Here is a 20,848-nt window from a genome sequence, read left to right as displayed (position 1 = left end):
TCCCTTTTTTCTTGTTTAATGTATATTTTAATGATTGTAGTACTAGAATTGTTCTAGAATGTGAATGACTAGCCCCTTGTGTTTTGTTCCTGTTGACTTTTGTTTTGTAAAGGACCTCCTGTGGGGTTCTCCTTTTAGAATTAATATTGTGTGGTTACTTCCCTGACTTTATTGAAAAATATGAGAGTACTCACTATGCCAGTATCTATCAAATATCTTTTACATTTAGTATAGGTACCATAACCAAAAGTGATTTCCTACTTTCATTGGATTGAGAGGTAGCTTTCTGCTACATATATATCATGGCACTTAAAAATTTCATCATAACGGAACCAGAATATGGATCACAGAGGTGTACTTCCTAGCTGTTTTTTATTTAGGTATAGGAACACACAATGAGAAGCTTATGCTCAGAATGTAGCAGTAATAACAGAGGGTAACTACAGCAAGACTTAAAAGGTTTAAGCATGTCCACTATCCTTTTGTTGGGGGAAGCACAGTATAAAAATATACATATAGGAGATTAGAATAGTTAATGGTAAAATTTTATATGTATGCTGAACTACCAGGATATTATTTTGTAGAGACATCTGTGATTGTTTAAAGTTTTTTAAAAAATTACATTTAGGTATAAGGTTGACTTTTTAAAAATAAACAAACCAAGGGGCCGGCCCATGGCTCACTTGGGAAAGTGGTGATAACACCAAGGCAGCGGGTTTGGATCCTGGCTGGCTGGCTCACTTGGGAGAGCATGGTGCTGACAACACCAAGTCAAGGTTTAAGATCCCCTTACCAGTCATCTTTTAAGGAAAATAAAATAAAATAAATAAATAAATAAATAAATAAATAAATAAATAAATAAATAAATAAATAAATAAATAAATAAATAAATAAATAAATAAATAAATAAATAAATAAATAAATAAATAAATAAATAAATAAATAAATAAATAAATAAATAAATAAATAAATAAATAAATAAATAAATAAATAAATAAATAAATAAATAAATAAATAAATAAATAAATAAATAAATAAATAAATAAATAAATAAATAAATAAATAAATAAATAAATAAATAAATAAATAAATAAATAAATAAATAAATAAATAAATAAATAAATAAATAAATAAATAAATAAATAAATAAATAAATAAATAAATAAATAAATAAATAAATAAATAAATAAATAAATAAATAAATAAATAAATAAATAAATAAATAAAAAAAACAAAAATCCAAAGAAAGAGGGAACTGTCTAATCAGAGTCCAGCCAAGCCACAGAATCACAAAAATAAACCACTGTTTAAGCTACTAAGTTTTGAATGGCTTCTTATATGGCAACTGATAACTGAGACAAGGATGTCTATGATTTTAATAATCATAATATTACTTCAATAGTAAACACATTTTTTATACTTAGCTTAAGTGTTTGCTATGTGTAATTTGGCTTGATCCTTCCCTAACCCTATCAATGAGATACAAACTACAATTATTCTCATTTTATGGAAGACAATGGAGCCCAACAAGGTAACGTACTGTGCTCAAAACCACAGCTAGCTTGCAAAGGTGCAACACCAACTAGGCAATCTGACTCTTATCTTACGCCTAACATTATGCTACATTTTCTCTGCCTCAATAGGATGATACATCTTGATTCCAAGATACATTAATAGATTAGGAATCAAAGTTAAGGAAGAAGATTTAGTACTACACTGTCAATGAGACCAAATCTAGAATGTACTGGAGAATATATCCTGTAGTAAACAAGAATGGTGAAGACACTAGAACCTGTCATGAAGATAAAATAAAACATGAGTGGCTCAAAAGACAAAACCAGTTAAATTTAGCATGAGAAAGATTTCTGTTCAATATGAGAAAACTTATGAGTGGTCCAAAAGTAGAACAGGTCACCTAGTCAGACAGTGAGTTCCCCTCTTCCCACAGAAGCATAAGGAAAACAAGAGGGTCACACTTGGGTTTTTTTGTAGAGGGGTAAATCAGATGTGTGGTCTTTTTCAACTTTAAGGGAAGATACAGAGTACACTGAATTAATTGTAACACAAAAGAGATTAAGTATGTTAATTTGTCAAACTGATCAAAGAGTAATAAAAGCTAATTTTCCAGATTTGAAAGCCAAAGAAATGAGGCAAATGTAGTGAGAAGAGAGAGGTAAAAAAGTAAGAACAAAAGAAAAAGGAAGCAGCAAATATCAGAAAGCAGCCATGACAGCAAAGCAGGGGAAATAAATGGAGGCAAGCAAAGTAGAAAATGAAAGGGAGGAAAGGACTGAGCTATTTTCTAAATGTACAAAAAATTCAGAGAATATCCTGCTAAATATATAATGCAACCTCCTAAATTTCTTTTTACCTAAATAGTACAATGAAAGTAATTTTGACTCAGATACTGTAAGAATCTGAATTAAAAAGGGCAGGGTTGTTGGGCATAGCATTATATAACTCAGATATTCACAATATTTTATCAATTTACTTCAAAATAAATGTACAGTTTTACCTTTTTTCTCACATTATTTCTGATTACATCCACTGTCTTTTAAAGATACGATGGCCAACATTTTCAAAAATACCCAAATTAGAGTTAACACATATTCTGACTTTATATGGTAGTTGCCCTAATGTTAAGTGGGATCGGAAGTCATTTACTTGGCAGCAAGATGCCACAAGAAGCCCATATCCAATCTCTCAGTAGATGGCTCCTAATACAGAGCTAAATATACAATATGGTTCTGAAGAGAGGACACTAAACCTTCATCTAATTGACAGGTAAATTATGGGGACTTGAGATTTTAGAGGTAGAAGACATTTTTCTCTCTACTGCATTGTGTATGGGTTGTGGAAACAGTTAAGACACACAGAGTCATGAAATGTTTCCCCCCAAGCCAGTTTGCCTGGGCAGAACATATTACAAATAGTTTTCTAACAGAAATGGAAGTCTTGATTCAAAGATGGTCTATATTAACACCAACGTGTTGTCTTTAAAATTAAGGAACCACAGAAACTCACAGGACATTTAGTTCTGATTTCCCTTCCTGGGGTAGGCTGAACCCGCCTCCACTAATATGAATTTAAATAAACATTCAATTCTGACTGTGGTCAAATACTTCTAATGAAAAGTTCATGAACTGAATATCCATTTCTATTCTACTGATAACACTTCTCTCACTGGTCCTTTAGTATGTTCTACCTAAACCATCAAAACTGCTGCCTGAGCTGATGGCAAGACCCTATAACCTTTGGGCATCAAAGCACTTCTTGGAATAACAGCTTGGTATAACAGAAATAGTGTAAATTCTAAAATCAAGAGAACTATGGTTTTCACCCTCATCATTAATTTCAAGACCTTAGGCAATAGTTAATCTCTCAGACCCTTAATTTTCTCACCTAAATGAAAATCTATTTCAAAAGGCTATGAGTATGAACAGGAAAGCACCAATCACAGTTCCTGACACAACAGACACTCTCTTCACTGGTTGGTTGCTCAGTGTTATGTAAATATAAGGCATGAGGATCTTGACATCCAAAAATCTGCTTTAGTACTTTTGTACTCTCAATTTTAGTACTTCATTTTAAGTTCAGTAATGTAAGATTTGTGTAAGCTAGGAAAAGTGGTAAAATTATCTGCAAAAACCTTTCATTTAAAAAAACAGGATTAAGTCATATCAAAGGACAAAGATAAATTTTCCTTTAAATACTTATTCTCTTTCTAACAGACTTGTTAAAAGCATAAATTATAAGGACAGACCTCTAAAAGGAAAAAAAAAAGACAGACTTCTTAACTGCCTTAAGTTCAAATCCTGGTTCACTGCTTATTAGCTGTATCACCTTGACAAGATTCTAAAATCTCCCTGGGCCTCAGGTTTCTCATGTATGAAACGGGGATATTAGTAGTAGACATATTACACAGGGTTACTATAAGGATTAAATGAGTGAGCATGTAGAAAAAGCATTTAGAAGAGTCTGGCACATAGTAAGCAACAAAGAAATGCTGACATCCTTTTTGAAGGTAAAGTCTAATCTGAACCACACTCCCTAACCAATTTTCTTTCCTTCAGGTACTAAGCCAATCAAGAAAATTACCATAAGAAAATGTTTGCACTGCAGTAATTTTAAAATGACACCTTAACCAACCCACCCAGAAACCACCTTAGCTCTGGACTCCCTTCTTATGTAAACTAACTTCCTTATGTTTAAAAAATGCTAACGTATTTCTCCCAAAAAGTTACTTTCTAGAAAAATATCTAAACAGTAACAATGAATGCTTTGTATTTATGGTTGAAAACTTTTTGGTCTCAAGACCCCTTTGTACTCAAAAAATTATTGGAAAGCTGTGAAGATCACAGTAGTGGATGTAAGTTTTTCACTGTTCTCATTTTTGCTTCAAAGCTTAAATTTTATCATTGTCATAAACACTATTTGTCTTCCCTTGACGCAACAGGCTTACTTCATTCATTTTCAAGATGTCTGCCACATATCCAAGAATGAATAATCATAGCTTGTCAGTCTGCAGTTCTTTGAAGTAAAAAGAGTTTTCCATGAAAAAAAGTGGCTGTTCAGCTCACAACTGAGTAATCACAAGTGCTTTTCCAGTAGACAACCATTGTACTTTCCATTCTGCCTCACAGAAAAAGAGTCTACATAAGGGCTGTTAATAAAATAATTAACTTTATAGCTTCAAGGACATTAAGTAAAACCAAACTTTTTTTTCCCCCGAGTGCAGAGTACACGGTGGTGAAGTACCACTGCCTTGACTAGTGCTAAGGAACCAGCAGTTACACTCTTGCTGTTGTACCACCACCGCGCACATCAAGACAGTGGTAAAAACAAAAAATGCAGGCCGGCCCGTGGCTCACTCGGGAGAGTGCGGTGCTGATAACACCAAGGCCACGGGTTCGGATCCCATATAGGGATGGCCGGTCGGCTCACTGGGTGAGTGTGGTGCTGACAACACCAAGTCAAGGGTTAAGATCCCCTCACCGGTCATCTTAAAAAAAAAAAAACAAAAAAAAAAACACCCAATAATGACTTAGTATTTTCATGAAAATAGCTGTGACCTCATAGATCCCTCTCTTAAAGGACTCCCAAGGGTCTGCATATCACTTTTAAGATTAGTTGACTTAAAGTAACCTGTGCTACACTGTACACATTACATATATACATTTTTTGTCAATCATACCTCAACAAAGCTGGAAAAAAATAAGAATTTGTGCTAAATGCTTTTTTTTAAAAAGCAAAAATGTTTAATATCTCTCCTTAATGTATGTTTATTTACAAGTACTAAATCTGTGGGCTTTCTGTTTTATTTTTTGCTATATGCCTTTCAATACCTAGCTCTAATGCTATGTTTCCCCTAATGCAAACTCTTCAAAACTATTCACCTTCATCTACATTGTCTACCACTAATGTCTACCACTGTCTATAGTGTAGAGCTTTTCAGTGAAGGGGGAAAAAACGGAAATACCCTAATTTCTATCAATAAGGGACTAAGTAAACTGTTACACCCATATAATATTATACAGACTTAAAAAGTATGACACACCTGCAAATACAGAATGAAGCATAAGATATTCGTACAAAGTGTGTGTCTGGGTACACCTTCCAGAACAGTAAATATAGTTGTCCCTTGCTGTTCTTGGGGGACTGTTTCCAGGACCTCTCATGGATACCAAAACCCATGGATGCTCAAAGTCCCTGATATAAAATGGTGTAGTGTTTGCATATAACCTATGCATATCCTCCCATATACTTTAAATCATCTCTAGATTACTTATAATATCTAATACAATGGAAATGCTATGCAAATATTGTTACACGGTATTGTTTAGGAAATAATGACAAGAAAAAGTTTACTACATGTTTAGTACAGACACAATTTTTTTCCCAAATGTTTTTGTGGGTTTTTTTTTTTTGGCTGCTGGCTAGTACAGGGATCCAAACCTGTACTGTTTCCAACAGTATAGTGTAGTATAGAAGGCTATATTCTACCCAACTAAGCTAACTAGCTCGACCTCCCAAATATTTTTGATACATGGTTGGTTTAATCCACAAATAGGAAGGGCCAACGGCATATGATCCCATTCTTCAAGGACAGAATGGTTTGCTTGGCATATAAAGTCTCAGAAGAACACACAAAGGACTAATAGAGATTACCTCTGAGGAGGCAGGATGGTGTCACAGTAGCTTTATTTTTTCACTCTGTATACAGCACTGTACTAAAATTACTATTCAGAGCAAGTATAATTTAAAACTAACTTTAATTACGGTTTTGTAACTTTTCACATACACATATATTCTTTCCTTATAGGCTTCATAAAGTCACAATGTACATACTTAAGCACTCAAATATGAAATCCTAACAGCTTCATTTAAATATTATAGAGGAATTTTAGAACAATCTTGGAGGATATTTTATTGGCTTGGCATCTTAAAAGACTCTTCATCATCAAGAATATCACCTTACCAAACTTCTAAACAGTTATGACAAAACCTGACAAAAATTATTGAGGTTGATACTATGTGATAATGAATATTTTGCTATAAGAGACAAAACAATGATCTGCTTCTTATGACCTAAGATATTTCTCATTTACAATGACAAGTCTGCTTCCTCAGTTGGTTAGAATGCAGTGCTGATAACAACAAGGTTTGGGGTTTGATCCCTGTGTATTGGCCAGCAAAAAAAAAAAAAAGACAAATGTTTGGACACTGTAACTAAGCACACATATTCAGAAACAGCGACAAGGCATAATGACCATGTTTAGAAGTCAGGGGACCTGGATTTTGGTACTAACTTTGCCACCAAGAAGTGCAGTAGGTAATTCAAATACGAAATTACAACCCACTTCCTTATCCTCATCTTCCTGTGTTTCACTACAGCATTAATTTCAAAACCTCCCTTCCAATTTTGTGCCTGGAAATCTTCTCTAATATACTGAACACTCCACGCTCCCTACCCTCCAACACTATCCCTTAGATTTTCTTCACATTTAAGGACACTTTTTCTTTCTTTCTTAAAAGGGAATAAGAGAATTTATACACTAAGGGTTCTATTTTTTAAGACTAAACTCTAAAAAATTAAGAACAAATGTCCAATTATAAAGTGTTTTACTTCAGCCCTAAGGAATGGCCACCTGCCACTATACACTGAAATTAAACCACTGGGCTATGTCCTGTGATTTGGGCTTGTCAATTAGAATTATACAAAGCTAACTAATGAAAAACATATTTCAAAGGAAAACTACAGGTTACAGAGCTGGGATCATATTTTCCCCTTTGAAGAAGTAACCCATTCATTATAAATTGACTGTCTATTTGGAAAGCACTTTGCAAAAATACATTAAGTTCATAACCTTTGACAAAGTAATCATAATTAGAGGGTGTTTATATTTTAAGAACAATTCAACTGATACTTTTGTACCACAGGGTGTTTTTAGAAGTCTTCACTGCTCTTTAAAAAACATAGTGCACTGTTTAAATATGAAGGTATGTCAAAATGTCCATGGATTCATATTATCTTTCAATTCCATTTTTCCATGAACTTTCTGAAATATCCTCATATAACTTTGTAACAAGGACAACATCATGTGCCTCTTATTACAACTCACTGAGGGGCCACACAATATCACTTCCAGGAATTCTTGCCAAAAACACACAATGTGAATTCAATCATGAGGAATCACCAGATTTAACTGGTTGATACTCTTGGAAAAGTTCCAATTATGAAAGGCAAACATTGAAAAACAATCCACATTAAAGGAAAGTAAAAAGACATGAAAACAAAATGCAAAGTGTGATCCTAGATGAAATTCTGAACCAGAAATAGAAAATTATGTGGTATAATTTGTGCAATTTAAGTGTGATCCAATAGGCTATATAATAGTTTATCAATCATTTTATTAATTTCCTGATTTTGATAAGTATATTGTGGTTATATAGTGTGTTAGGGGAATCTGGTGAAGGAAATACGGGAAATTCTTACTATTTCCCAATTTTTTCCTAAATCTGTCATTATTTCAAAATGAAAAGTAAAAAAATAAATAAGATATAACTGGTTAGAAAGATTACTTACCTACTGCATGTATAAAGAAAAGATAATTTCCCCCTTTGGTTATTTAATATTACAATTATTATCTAAAAATAAATTTTAAAGAGAAATCCTTTTTAATAGTAATTCTTGGGCTGGCTTGTTAGCTCAGATGGTTAGAGCATGGTGCTGAAAGCACCAAGGGTCCAGGGTTCGATCCCTGTACTGGACAGCTGCCAAAAAAAAAAAGTGATTCTGGAAAATGGGATTACAACCAGTGTGTCCACTCCTATACCTTTTTCGTGCTCATGTGTTTTTTCAAATTTCCTTATTGGGCTGGTACTATTTTTATATTCAGGAGAGAAATGGCACAAAAACAGTGATGCATTTGTAAACAAAAACATAAGGGGTAGAGAGACGGTTCTCACCTCGTATTAGAGTCTATTTCACCAACTGGTCATAATATTAAATTTAATTTCCAAAAAGACAATTATGAATAAAATGTCATTAACAGATAGTAAATAGATCCAAGAATTTCAAAGCAAAAGAATCAACCTCTAATGAGATATTTATGGATTAAAATTTGGAAATATAGTCAGGCTAACTTTGACATGAATTCATCAAATATGCGAACAGGAGAAAGACCAAGCCTCCATAACCCATCCCTCTGTTTTAGACTGTACTATCATGACTCTCTTCCACAAACACAACAAAGAGAAAGACAACAGGATCCAGACACGCCCACTTTCATACAAAACATGCACTGAAAATACCAGTGGTTAAAAGGGAGAAGGTGGCAGGAACCTGAGGCAGGAACGAGGGCCCTCAAACTTCCTCGAATGTGATTCTCATTATTTTCTTTAGGTATGGAGCCCTAGAATATAGTCTAAAACAGAAAACATAGTTTTAAATTAAAGCAGTGATGGAGGGGGTTTACTCTGACAATTCTCCATCCCTCCTACAAACCATAAGTCTTACAGCAGATAAACATGTCAGCCCAGCAATAAGGTGATAATACATAAGGGACTAAAAATATTAAGGCTTACTGTATGACTTAATGTACATTAAGTCACTGAACCTTTTAGCTTCAGTCTCTTGATCTATTAAAACAAAATAGCTAAGCTACATGTTGCTTCAATCCTAAAATTCAACCCCCCAATTTATTCTACTCTTCAATTAAAACCAAAAAACCCACCAATGTCATTTTTAATAATATCTTCATTAATAGGAAATAATTTAATTCCAATTCTCAAGCACAATGTAGGAGTTCAAATTTCTAGTCTTGTATAAATTCTCTTGTGCATAGAGACAATTTTCTCTTTTACTTCATTCTGCAGAGCGACTGTGCCTGTTACCCTTCCTAGATCTCTTAAATTCTAAAAGGAAAGAAAGCAAAGCAGCCATTCATTTGTTGTAATAGGGGACCATGGGTTTGGAAATTAGTCTCTTACTCCCCCTTGTGGCTGGAGTGGCTTCCATTCTCTGAATTGCAACTTCCTTAGTTGCTTCCAACCAACCATTAGAAAAATGCTCCAACAAAAATACTAATGTGGTATCAAGAACTAATTTAGTAGATACAAGTGTCTTCAAAAAGTTCACAGAAAGATTTGTATCTTTCAGTTCCATTTTTCCATGAACTTTTTGAAGTACCCTCATATTTGCAGACATTTTGACTAAACTCTTTCCATACAATAAGTAAATTTTAAGTTGTAAACAGGTGTTCTACGAATGAGGTCATTATAAGTGATCTTCAGCAGATTCGTGTATTGTCTTTCTGTTCAATTTTCTACGAAATTTTTGAAGTACCCTCTTACACAAAGGGACAGTTGCCTAACTTCAAGAACAGAAGGTTGAGGATAAATAAGAGTTTTTTAACCAATCATGTAACATGCACTTTCCATTAGTAATAGATAGCAAATCTTCACCATTTAACTTATCAAAATCAACAAAGAATTTGACAAAGCAAAGTTATATTATCCCTGGTGTTAAAAATGTTAAAACCAGCCTAAAATTTTACTATATAATTCCTGGTAAAAGTAGTTGCTCCCTGATTTTTGTCCTCAATGAAACAAAAGATATCTACACAAAACATAAAGCTGATAGAAAGCCTGGACTGTTCTGAAAAAAAAAAAAAATTTTTTTTTTTTCCTGAAAGAGCAATTGGGGGAAAAGGCTAATAAAAAATGGGACTAAAAACAGCTAAATTAAACTGGGTTCAGAGAATTGCCTGCCTCTGGATCATTAATGCTAAGCAAAATAATAATACCATGAGTAATCAATGTTTTTAAAACATCTAAAAACAAATTTAAAATGTAGCTTCTAAACATTAAAAGTAAAACGGTAAAAAGTACCAAAAATTAAGCAATAACTGGTAACTTAAAATTATTATGACACTCTTCTTTTCTCTTCTCTCCTCTCCCAGAGCCCCATTTACAGTCGGGCTGGGCTGAAGTTTCTCCCAAAACAAAGCCCCATTTCCCCGATATTTCCATCACAATGGATTTTTTTGTTTTAAACACTTCATTTTTTATGGTGTTTTTTAACTTACACATGCACACTGTGTATTATGTATAAACTCCCTATTGGGACTATATTTTATCAGCCCCCTTAAAAAAAAGTGTTGAAGACCAGCTTGTCCATGTTTAACCAACATGCAGGACTTCCCTCCCTTACCCATTGTTACATAATGTGTTCATATCTATTTCCCTCTCTGAGTTGTCAAGAATTAAGAACAATGGCTTTGCATATATATATACACACACACATTATATATATATATATATATATATATATATATATAGCACAGGGCTTATAAAACAGGTAGTCAATAAATATTAAATAGTTTCACAGTTTAAATTCTCTTAAATTTAATCAAACTATAAATCAAACTATAAATCAAGCCACAATGGAATGATGCTCCAGAGCTACAAGAGAAGGTAAGCAGCGAATCTGCTATTTAATATCACTATGGGTGTGTTAAATCAAATTCTCAAGACATCATAGAAGAAGTACTATTTTCATTCTCATTTTGAAGATGTGGAAAGTCACAGAGAGATGCTATAAAAAGCCCAGAGTCACACAATGAATCAAAAATTCAGACCCAAAAGGTCTGCACATAGCCTGTGCTGTTACATTCTTCCCTCCACCCCCAAATAAGGTGTTACACACTTTTAGTTTCCTTTATTTTTGGAAATATTACACAAGAGTACCATTCAAATTTTATCCCTGTGATCAAATTAAAGAAACAGAACCTGATGATAATCCCCTCTAACAGATGGGAACAATCAAAGGTAAACTGGAAGGGAAAGTCAATACTCTTAGCAAAGAGTATGATTTCAGTTTGGGAGGTCATATTTCCAAACAGTACTAAAAGTACTCATCAAATAGCTGAATTGAGAACTTGTTTATTCTGCCTATATGACTGACTGTCCTCAACTGTCAATCCCACAGAATCACATTTTAAGTAATGTGTTTTGGGTAGGAGTTTCTCTGGGTAGATATCTTTTGTTTCATTGAGGGCAAAAAACTCTGGGCAATGATGTTTATTATGTTTTAAGAGGCAAAAAAACTTTGGGCGGATAGTTCATAAGTCTTACAACAAGTATGTCTTTCTCAGAAAAGTATTTGTAATTAATCACTCAAATGAGAAATATTTAACTCACCACTGAGTTCCTCGTTAACTGCTAATTTTTGAAAACTCTAGATAACAAAACTTGTTTGCAAGTTGAGAATTACTTCCCCTAAAAAACATTTCCAACTACTTTAATAATGTCCCAACTTAGGTTCACAACAAATCCTGTCAAAAGAAATCCACAAAAGCTTATATACTAAAATATTTTAGTAATTTATTCCAATGTAAAGGAAAGTGCATGTGACACACAAAAGGATCTTACTTATAACAAATTAGCCACACTCACCCACATGGCTTTGGTGCCTAAAGACCCACCTTGTAGGAAAAGAATGGCAATAGAAAAAAGTGAAACCTGCCATTGTTAAAAACTTTTTTCTTCACTGTTTCTACCTATATCACATTATACTTTACCAGAAAATGCCAAACTAAATCAATGACGACTGCTATTGCCAACAATTTCCACAAAAATACAAGTTTTTCATAATCGCAGGAATTAGGGACTAGAGAACAAGTGGAGAATGACCCATTGCACAGAAACGCACCTAATAAAATGGGAACTGCTAATATATGATGGGTAAGCACACAATTCCTCTCAGGCCAAATTCATATTTGTGCCATCCAAAAATACTAAGCATATGAATATATGTACTTTACAAACTAAACACCACAAACACCAATGATCCTGTTTTCAAGAAGAGTGGTGCCAATCTTCAAAAGTTGAAAATGACTTAGATATCAAAATAAAAAGAATTTCTAAATCAGAGTAATGATGCAAGCAGCCCTCAGGCTATAAAGATGGAAATTAGCAATGGTTTGTATCAGGCAGTGAGAAGACCAAACTACAGCCAAAGGTTTTGTGTAGGGGATTTTGGCAAGGATCAAGCAGATCAACAGAATGAATGCAGTGTTTTAGAAAAGATCAGAATAAGAAACGTATGAACTTATTACAAAACTGGGAAAGAACAAGTCTGAGTGAATGACTGCAAGTTGTAGTAAAAGAATGTTTGTAATTTAGCTTTTGTCCATCAAAATTAGATCAAGTTTATCCTTACAATATCAGTTTCTTACTTGGCAAAGTGTGCTTCTCTTGAGTATAATACTGGGTACTACCCATGGGAGTGTATCATATAAATAGCATGAATGTAAAAGGCTGGAAACCACTGATCTAGGCAACACAGCAACAGCAGCCTGCTATCAGAAAATGAAGTCAAAGTTGAGTCCAACAAATGAAGTCTTAAAAATATGCTAAAAGTTCAAAAGGACAGGCACTGTTTCAAAAAAGACTCTGGCTATGAGCATATTCAAACTGACGGTAGTTCTAAGTCCCCTAAAAACATGAGCAGTGTTTATTCTCAATGTAAAACTGTCATAGTAAAGCATGAGCTATGAAATCTCAATAGAGAATCCCAGGAATTAAAAAAAAAAAATTCTGAAAGACTTAATAGAATTTCAATGGACTACATTTTTTTTTTTTTTTTAAATGTACTTGACATCAGAACACCCATAATTTTGACCTTTTAAAAAAAAAACCTGTCCCTCCCTCCCACCTGCATTCTTCAATATAAATGTGCCAAGGATCACCTATTTTGGAATCAAAAACTTATGATGGAATTAATCTAAATAGTCCAATGACATTTAACTCAATATAGTAAAGGCAGAACTACTTCCCTTTCCCACCAAACAGCAAATGCCTACCTTTCTGTTCCCCTTCATATATTTTCATCATTACCACTTCAAAACTTCAGATTTCCCAACTGTACAAAATACCTCACCAGGGGCAACACTTAACATTTAAAAAACTACTGAATTTTACTACCAAAAAGACACTGTCCAATTTCTTCCTGGGACTGTAGGTATCTACAATGTCACATAAATCCTTAATACTTTGAAACACACCAAAAGCCACATTTGAAAAGACATATACATATGTATAAAGTAGTGAAGACAGGTATGACACTGCAGAACTCTTTTGAGAAGCCCTTATTCCAATAAATGAGCTGTTCAGTGATTTTCAGCTTAAAAACTAACTCTATATAGCAGTTTATAAAGGCCACATCATACATTAATACATCCAGACTAGGGAGGACCCCAAAGCTGCCTAGTTTCCTATCTTGCTCCAGCTTAATGGCAGTTATGTAAGCTGATAAAATCAGTGCCCAGCAACCACACCTTACAACCGCCCCAGGCAAATAAAAATGTAGAGCAGCATAATAAAATGGAACTCAGTTAAGTGAATCACTAAATATCACCATCAAGATTGTTCAAGTACTGTTGCCAACTGTTACAAATGTTAGATACACAATTCTGCTGCATCCTAGGCCTCCTGTAAGGAAAGGAAGCCATTCTTTGCCTATACAGTGGCTTTCAAATGTTTAATTAAATCTTTGAAAATTTGATGGCTGGTGCTTTGAGCCAAATTTGTCCCTCAGAAGTTCATGTACTGGAAACTTGATCTTCATTAACAGTGTTAAGAGGTTGCAAGAATCCAATTACGATATTTGAAAGGCAGGGCCTTTAAGAGGTGATTAGATTGTGACGACTGTGCCCTTGTGAATGGATGGCGTAATGGGCATTGTTCTGATTGCTTCATAAGGAGTAAGGGAGGGGATTAGCTCTCTCTTGCTCAGTCCATTCTCACCCTGGTTATCACAGGACCCTGTAGAGTTTCCACTAAGAAGGCCCTCACCAGATGAGCCCCTTGGACTGCAGAATTCTCAGCCTCCGAACTGTAAGAAATAAATTTTGTTTTCTTATAAATTACCCTGTTTCAGGTATTCCATTATAAGCAACAGAATAGGACTAATACAATTGGCATGCCCCAGAAACACTCACAATTTTAAAGACTTCTTGAGACTTCTTTAAAGACTACAACTATTTTAAACAGAACCCCAAAAGAAACAGGACACAGAAGGTAGTCAAGGTACTTTATACCTGACTCTCATTCTCCATAACAACCCTATGGGGTGAGTATTATTCCTATTTAATTGAGCTCAGTTTTCTCAGAAGCATCGAGTGATTTCCTCAAGCCATGCATCTATTAACCAGCAACACTGTGGTTTGACTCCAAATCCTGAGCTCTTTTTATATTGCGCCATACTTCTTTGGATTTGAATTAGATTCTGTAGTATGTATTTCCTCGTTTTGTTTTTCATCTCATTACCACATACAAGACAAAAACTAGCCCATTTTTGGCTACATCTTTTGGGTTTATGCAGAAGAGGTATTAGATATGACTAGTGTTGAGTCCCTCCCCAACTACCAAGAGAGCTTTTGGTTTAAGCATCTGGCAGGAAAGCCAGATTGCATTAGTTCACAAACTGCAATTTCAAACTAAATCCAAGAAAGGGAAGAACCCCAAGTTCTTTTACATAATGAAAAGACCATGTTGCAAAGAATATGTCTGTGACCATATCCCACAACAATGCTCTAAAACTCTTGTAAAAAGTAACATGGTCCTTCTCATTGCCTACCCAAATGGTTTAAACTAAACACTTCATAAATGCATATAACCAGAATGGGTTACTAAAGAGCTCTTCAGAAAAACTCAGAACTCTGGAGATTAGCTGCTTTTTGCAGGAAGAAGATATTTTCTTAGCTATTATGATACAGATGTGCAATAAAAAACAAAGCCTGGTTTGTCACTGATGCCACCACTAGCCAATATTAATTCTGCAAAGGAATTACTTGCCTATTTTTCTCAAATTAAGAAGAAAAAAAAAATCAAAGGCCAGAAAATGCTAGAATAAAGATTATAATTGACTGTATTTTCATCATATAAGCTCTTAAAATAGAATTAAAGCATACTTTTACTAATCAAGAAAAATGGTTAAAAGTATTTTTTCTCTAGGAGAAATGTCAGTTCTACTACATCATATTCTTCCATTTTACTAGGAAGGAGAAAAGATATTTTGTGCAAGATGTTTCCAGAGTCAACTGACTTCTTTGAAAAAGATGGTAGGGAAAAAAAGCCCACTTGTAAAGAATCAAGTTATCAGGAAATACTGAACTTTCCCAAATTGAAACAGAAAAAGCCTAGAAAAATTAGCAGTGCTCCTGACCTAATTCTATTATCCTCTTTCTCAAAAGAAGCCCTCTGGGCCAGCCCATGGCTCACTCGGGAGAGTGCGGTGCTGATAACACCAAGGCCACGGGTTCGGATCCCATATAGGGATGGCCGGTTGCTCACTGGGTGAGCGTGGTGCTGACAACACCCAGTCAAGGGTTAAGATGCCCTTACCGGTCATCTTTAAAAAAAAGAAGCCCCCTGCTTAATACTTGAGCAGCACCTACTATATGTTATGTTCACTAACATGCAAAGATCATTAACAGAGCCAAAGACCAATGCAGGAAGCAAAAGCTTGTTTAGAATTCTCTAAACTATTTGTACGGTAAAGAAATTAAACTTTTATTTGTTTAAATTTCAAAGTAGAAATTTCATTTAGACTTTTTGAGAAGCCAGTGCTATTCTGGAGGGGAACAAATGGGTAGTGACCATTACTAGATTAATCCAGTCATTCCCATCCACTGCTTCGAAACAATAATTTTTCTTCTTCATAAGGAAACCGAAGGGAAGCAAAGTTAAAAATGCTAGTCTTTCCTGGAAAAATCCTCACAATGACAGGAGCTTTTTATGCTGTGTGTGTGTGTGGAAAACATGCAAACATCTACCTGGAATTGCAAACTTGTTAGTAGAAGGTAAATGTTACCACATCCCCTTTTTTCCCTAAAACTGACTTATGTCTTAAGGGAAATTATAAAACTTGTAACATACCCTTTGAAACCAAAATAATATTTTTTTCATCTATCAGGTATAATAATTGAGGAAAAAACACCAGACTGAACAAAATTCAGTAACATGTACAGTGATACTAGTTAGTAGGGAGAGCAGGAAGAAAAAAACCCCAACACATTCTTTTTATTATAGAAAAAGAGACATTTCCAAATTTTAAGTATTCTTATTACCTTAACAAATAAATCACAATATAGGTATTTGTCATTTGGCCTTAATAAAAGCATGATATTCCTTTCTTCATCTTAGAAATAAATGATACTTGTCATTATAAAGATTTCAAATAAGCAAACAACAAAAAAATGCACCCGAGACAGATGCCACATGAGACACTGCAATTGTGAGCCCACATTAATTAGAATTTAAAAAAATCACTATTCTTTAAAAATGACAGCTTAAAGAAAACACCATTTAAGAATAATACTCATAATTTAAGAATTGAAGACTAGTGTAAAGGAGTCATAATACCATTCAACTTTAACAAAACCCAAACCCACAACCACATCAGAAATAATCCCAAAGTGCTCATTACAGTAGTTCTTTCACGAACAAGGTTCAAATAGTAAGTACTGCACCAGAATTTCCATGCTAACTCCCAGATTCAGTAACTTGTTCAGAGAAATTGAGATACTGTTCCTCTCTTCCAATATACCAGAGCCCTGCCATAGTGAGACCCAATGTGTAACCAGAAGTCGTGTGATGTAAGTGTAATCATTTAGTAAAACCACTTTAAATATTAATCCAAAAACTTGTGGTTCATTAAAAAAAGAAAGTATTCATGTGCATAGGACGTTATACGCTACTTGGTTGGATTAGTACTAGTTTATCCTCAAATTTAAACTTTGCTACATCAGAAAGCCAAAATTTATAAGAAAAATTAAAATTAACCAAAACACAATGTTTAATTCTTTTAAACTTTTAGAAAAGCACAGTGTTTAACACAGTAAGTAACGAATACTTAAAATATTTCCTGATAGACCTGGAAAATCAAGTGCGAGTTATTCATAACCTTACATCATGGTTGTCAGTGTTCAAAGTTGATTTCCAACACTTAAATGCAGGTAGAGGCACATGTAACAGTGAAGCCAGTTTTTTGCATGGCTGACTCATTACATTAACAATATAGTGGCTAATCCAGAGAAGTATACTATATCTACAATGAGTATCCTATTACATCTCTCTTACATAAAACAAGATATGTAAAATTCATGTATCATATACTCATATGTATATTTAAGATAATCAGCTCAAACTATTACAAATATTATAAACATAACTGAAATGGTAACACTATTAGTTTATCTTTTCAATTAATGCAAAATACACTGCCAAAGTCTATTATTTTCAGCAAAACTAAATTGTTTGATAATCACTGCTGCATTTATTTTACATATTTACCTACAACTGTTTTAACCACCTTTTTAGTAATATATCCAAAAACTTCTAAATTTAGAACACTCAATTTTTAAAAGGAAAGAAAAACCAAAGGAAGAAAAGGCTGGAAGTAATGTAACTGATACTCATCATAGAAAGCTAAACTGAATGTTTGATTCTCACCAGTACATCATTGCAGATATCTCTTAGCTCTGTCTCAATTTTCTCTCTGTATTCTCGAGCCATTTGCTGTTTTTTCTCAGCACCTTCCGTCTTTTGCTCAATACTTGATACGACCCTCCAAGATGACCTACGGGCTCCTACGACATTTTTATAAGCAACTGAGAGAAGATTCCTCTCCTCATTGGATAATTCAGCTCCTTGCTCAGTTACAGACTTCATGCAGGCTGCCATATCATCATATCGCTCAGCCTGCTCGGCCAGTTTGGCCTTCTGCACCAGCTCATTTTTATCCATGATTGGGTGTTCTGCAGGGGGAAAAAAAGGAGTATTTAGATTTTTTCCCATCAAAATAAGCAGACTCAAAATTATACCTGTGGTAAATAAGATATATTAACACCTTGAATCTAGCTGCCTGTGGAAGAGCCTTCACATGAGGAATTAGAATGCAGCCTCACAAAAGGAAAATCAAAAATACTAGCATACTCAGCATGCAGAGATAAATTTGCAAGCATTAACATCAGTTTGGCAAAACTAAAATTACCCTACCTCGTCTCTGTTCAGAAGATCTTAATTTCACATGTCAAAGAACATTTGGTCAAAAGTCTATGTCAAATACTACCACTTATCTTACTTGGCCAAAATCTCAACTAGTTTCCGTATCACTAAGTATCCCCAAATTAAGCAGCTTTTCCTCCTTTAGTAAAAGCATTGCCTACAAAGAACATTACAATTTCTATCATACTTCCAGAATCACAATTCATGGTTAGTTTAACATAAATGTCTTTTTACTTTCCTAATAATTACTCTTGCCAGGAGTGACTAAATTTTAGTTAGTATTATTATCACCCCAAATTTACTGAACCTTTCCAACATTTGTCAGCTAATCATAGCATGACAACTTTCTAGGGAAAATGACCAAACTCCTTGTTCTTAGATATTTTAGAAATAAAACCACCACGTAGGATCAGTATCTTACTGACCCTAAGGCCTCATCTACCTATTCCTTGTTATCTGCACATATACTTAAAAAATATCGAGTCCTGGAATTTCAACTCTTACTATCTGTAAGCACTAAAATATGTCACATTGGAAGCCATTAATCTGCAAGTGTTTCCAGTGTCATTGTTCTGCATTTTGTTTCTATTAGCCACAATTGAATGTGTTATCACTCGAGCTACCCTTTCAAAACCATGACTTCCCATCTAATTGTTTCCTTCATTTGAAAGTTCCCTGGACTTTTCAATTTACCTCCACTACACTTTTCTTGAAAGATATCCTTTCGAAAGGTGCTAAAACAGCACAGAAAAAGATACTAAATCATACAGTGATCCCACAGAATAAACGATTTTTATATATACATCCGAAGTGCACTATTAAATTAAAAGGTGAACAGAAGAGCCATTGTTACCCACCATGGGAAATGACTCCCCAATATCATACCCGTATTACCTTCCCGGGGAAATTCCTTTTTTTTTTTTTTAACCAAATGAGAACAGGTCCACTGAACAAGTAATCACCTTGTTTAAAGCTTGGATGGGAGGTGTACTGTTTCGATGCATTAAACTATTCAAAATTTGTGATCGCGTATTTCCTCCAGGAACTCAGAAACACTCTGGTTAATGCTGCTTCTAACGAAAAATGATTAAAAAACAGTACAAAGGTTTCTCTCCCCAACCACTTCGGCACAGGGGAAGTGGATTAGGTTTCTCAGAGTAACTCCAAAGCCTCGCCTCTATTCTGCGGAGAGGACTCGCCGCACCCACTTAACCCTTAACTGACAAGACATCGGGTAGGATGAAGAAAAAACGGCCAGACACTGATTTTAAACTGCAAATTCTTCCGTCCAAGCTATCCGCAACCACCCTCCCCCCGCCCAGGCTCCGCCCAAGCTTGTGCCTCCGCACAAGTCCCCGACTCTCTTTGTCATGGCGGATCTGTGTCAAGGAGCCCAACCTACTGCTGAGTGTTAATTCCTCCCCCCCGCCCGACCCGAGCAAAAGGGAGGAGCAGCTCGCGCCCCCGCCCAAGTCGGTGAGGTGGGGGTGGGGAGGGAAGCCGACCCCGGGGGCAGAGACGCCAGCGCCGCCCGCAGAAGCGGAACAACTACCAGCCCCGCCGCGGACACACCCCGCTCTCCCACCCGGCGTCTTCCCCGCCACCGGACACCGCCGGTGCCCATTTACAGACTATAAGGCCCCGACAGCTGCGGCAGGTGGGGGAGGGGGGGTGAGAGAGCGCCACACCCAGCCGAGCGGGGGCCACCACCGGCTGCTATGCTCAGGCTCACCCGCCCCGCAAGGGAGGCTATGCGTCCCAAAACTGAGCGCAGGGACCCCCTAGTTCTAGCCATCCGGTAGGAGGGCAAAGGACGATGACCGTGGGCTTCCTCGTCCCCTTCTCCATCCCCACCTGGGCTCCGAGGCCCATCCACACCTCCCTCACCCATTCACAAGTGGGAGAACATAAGTCAGCCCCGTCCCCCACCATCCCCGGGAAAATTAAAGTCCTACCTCCCACCCCGGAACCCAGGAAATTCTGCTCTAGGTCTCAAGCTAGCTCCACCCCAAAACCTCACACCCGTAGCGGGCTTGCCTTCGGCGCCAGAACGCGGCCGCGCCCTGCTCTACCTGGCGGGCACCTTCGGGCCGGGCTCGGGCCTGCTCTCCATCAAGCCCTTCCAGCCACCCGGGTCCCCGCGGCCCCCGGCCCCTCCCCGCCGCCACCTCCCGGGGTGGGGGAGGGCTGGATCCCGCCGCCGCAGCGCCCGGCGCGGAGGCTGCGCCGAGGAGGGAGGGAGGGAGAGAGCGGGGGGAGGGGAGAGGAAGAGAGC

The 20,848-nt window shown here is 36.0% G+C and overlaps 1 protein-coding gene across 1 annotated transcript in view; it reads right to left on the bottom strand.

The window, feature by feature from the left end:
• Positions 1–18,323, bottom strand: part of YWHAZ (tyrosine 3-monooxygenase/tryptophan 5-monooxygenase activation protein, zeta) — a 28,767-nt gene extending 10,444 nt beyond the window's left edge. The window contains exon 1 of the mRNA XM_008569182.1: positions 18,019–18,323. Coding sequence (XP_008567404.1) covers positions 18,019–18,312 — 294 coding nt within the window. The 5' untranslated portion in view covers positions 18,313–18,323. The remainder of the gene's footprint in view (positions 1–18,018) is intronic.
• Between the last annotated feature and the right edge of the window lie 2,525 nt (positions 18,324–20,848).

Source organism: Galeopterus variegatus, unplaced genomic scaffold (assembly GCF_000696425.1).
Source record: "Galeopterus variegatus unplaced genomic scaffold, G_variegatus-3.0.2 Scaffold473, whole genome shotgun sequence".
Taxonomy (NCBI): Eukaryota; Metazoa; Chordata; class Mammalia; order Dermoptera; family Cynocephalidae; genus Galeopterus; species Galeopterus variegatus.
The sequence above is the reverse complement of the archived record's forward strand: the minus strand, read 5'-3'. Positions and strand labels throughout refer to the sequence as shown.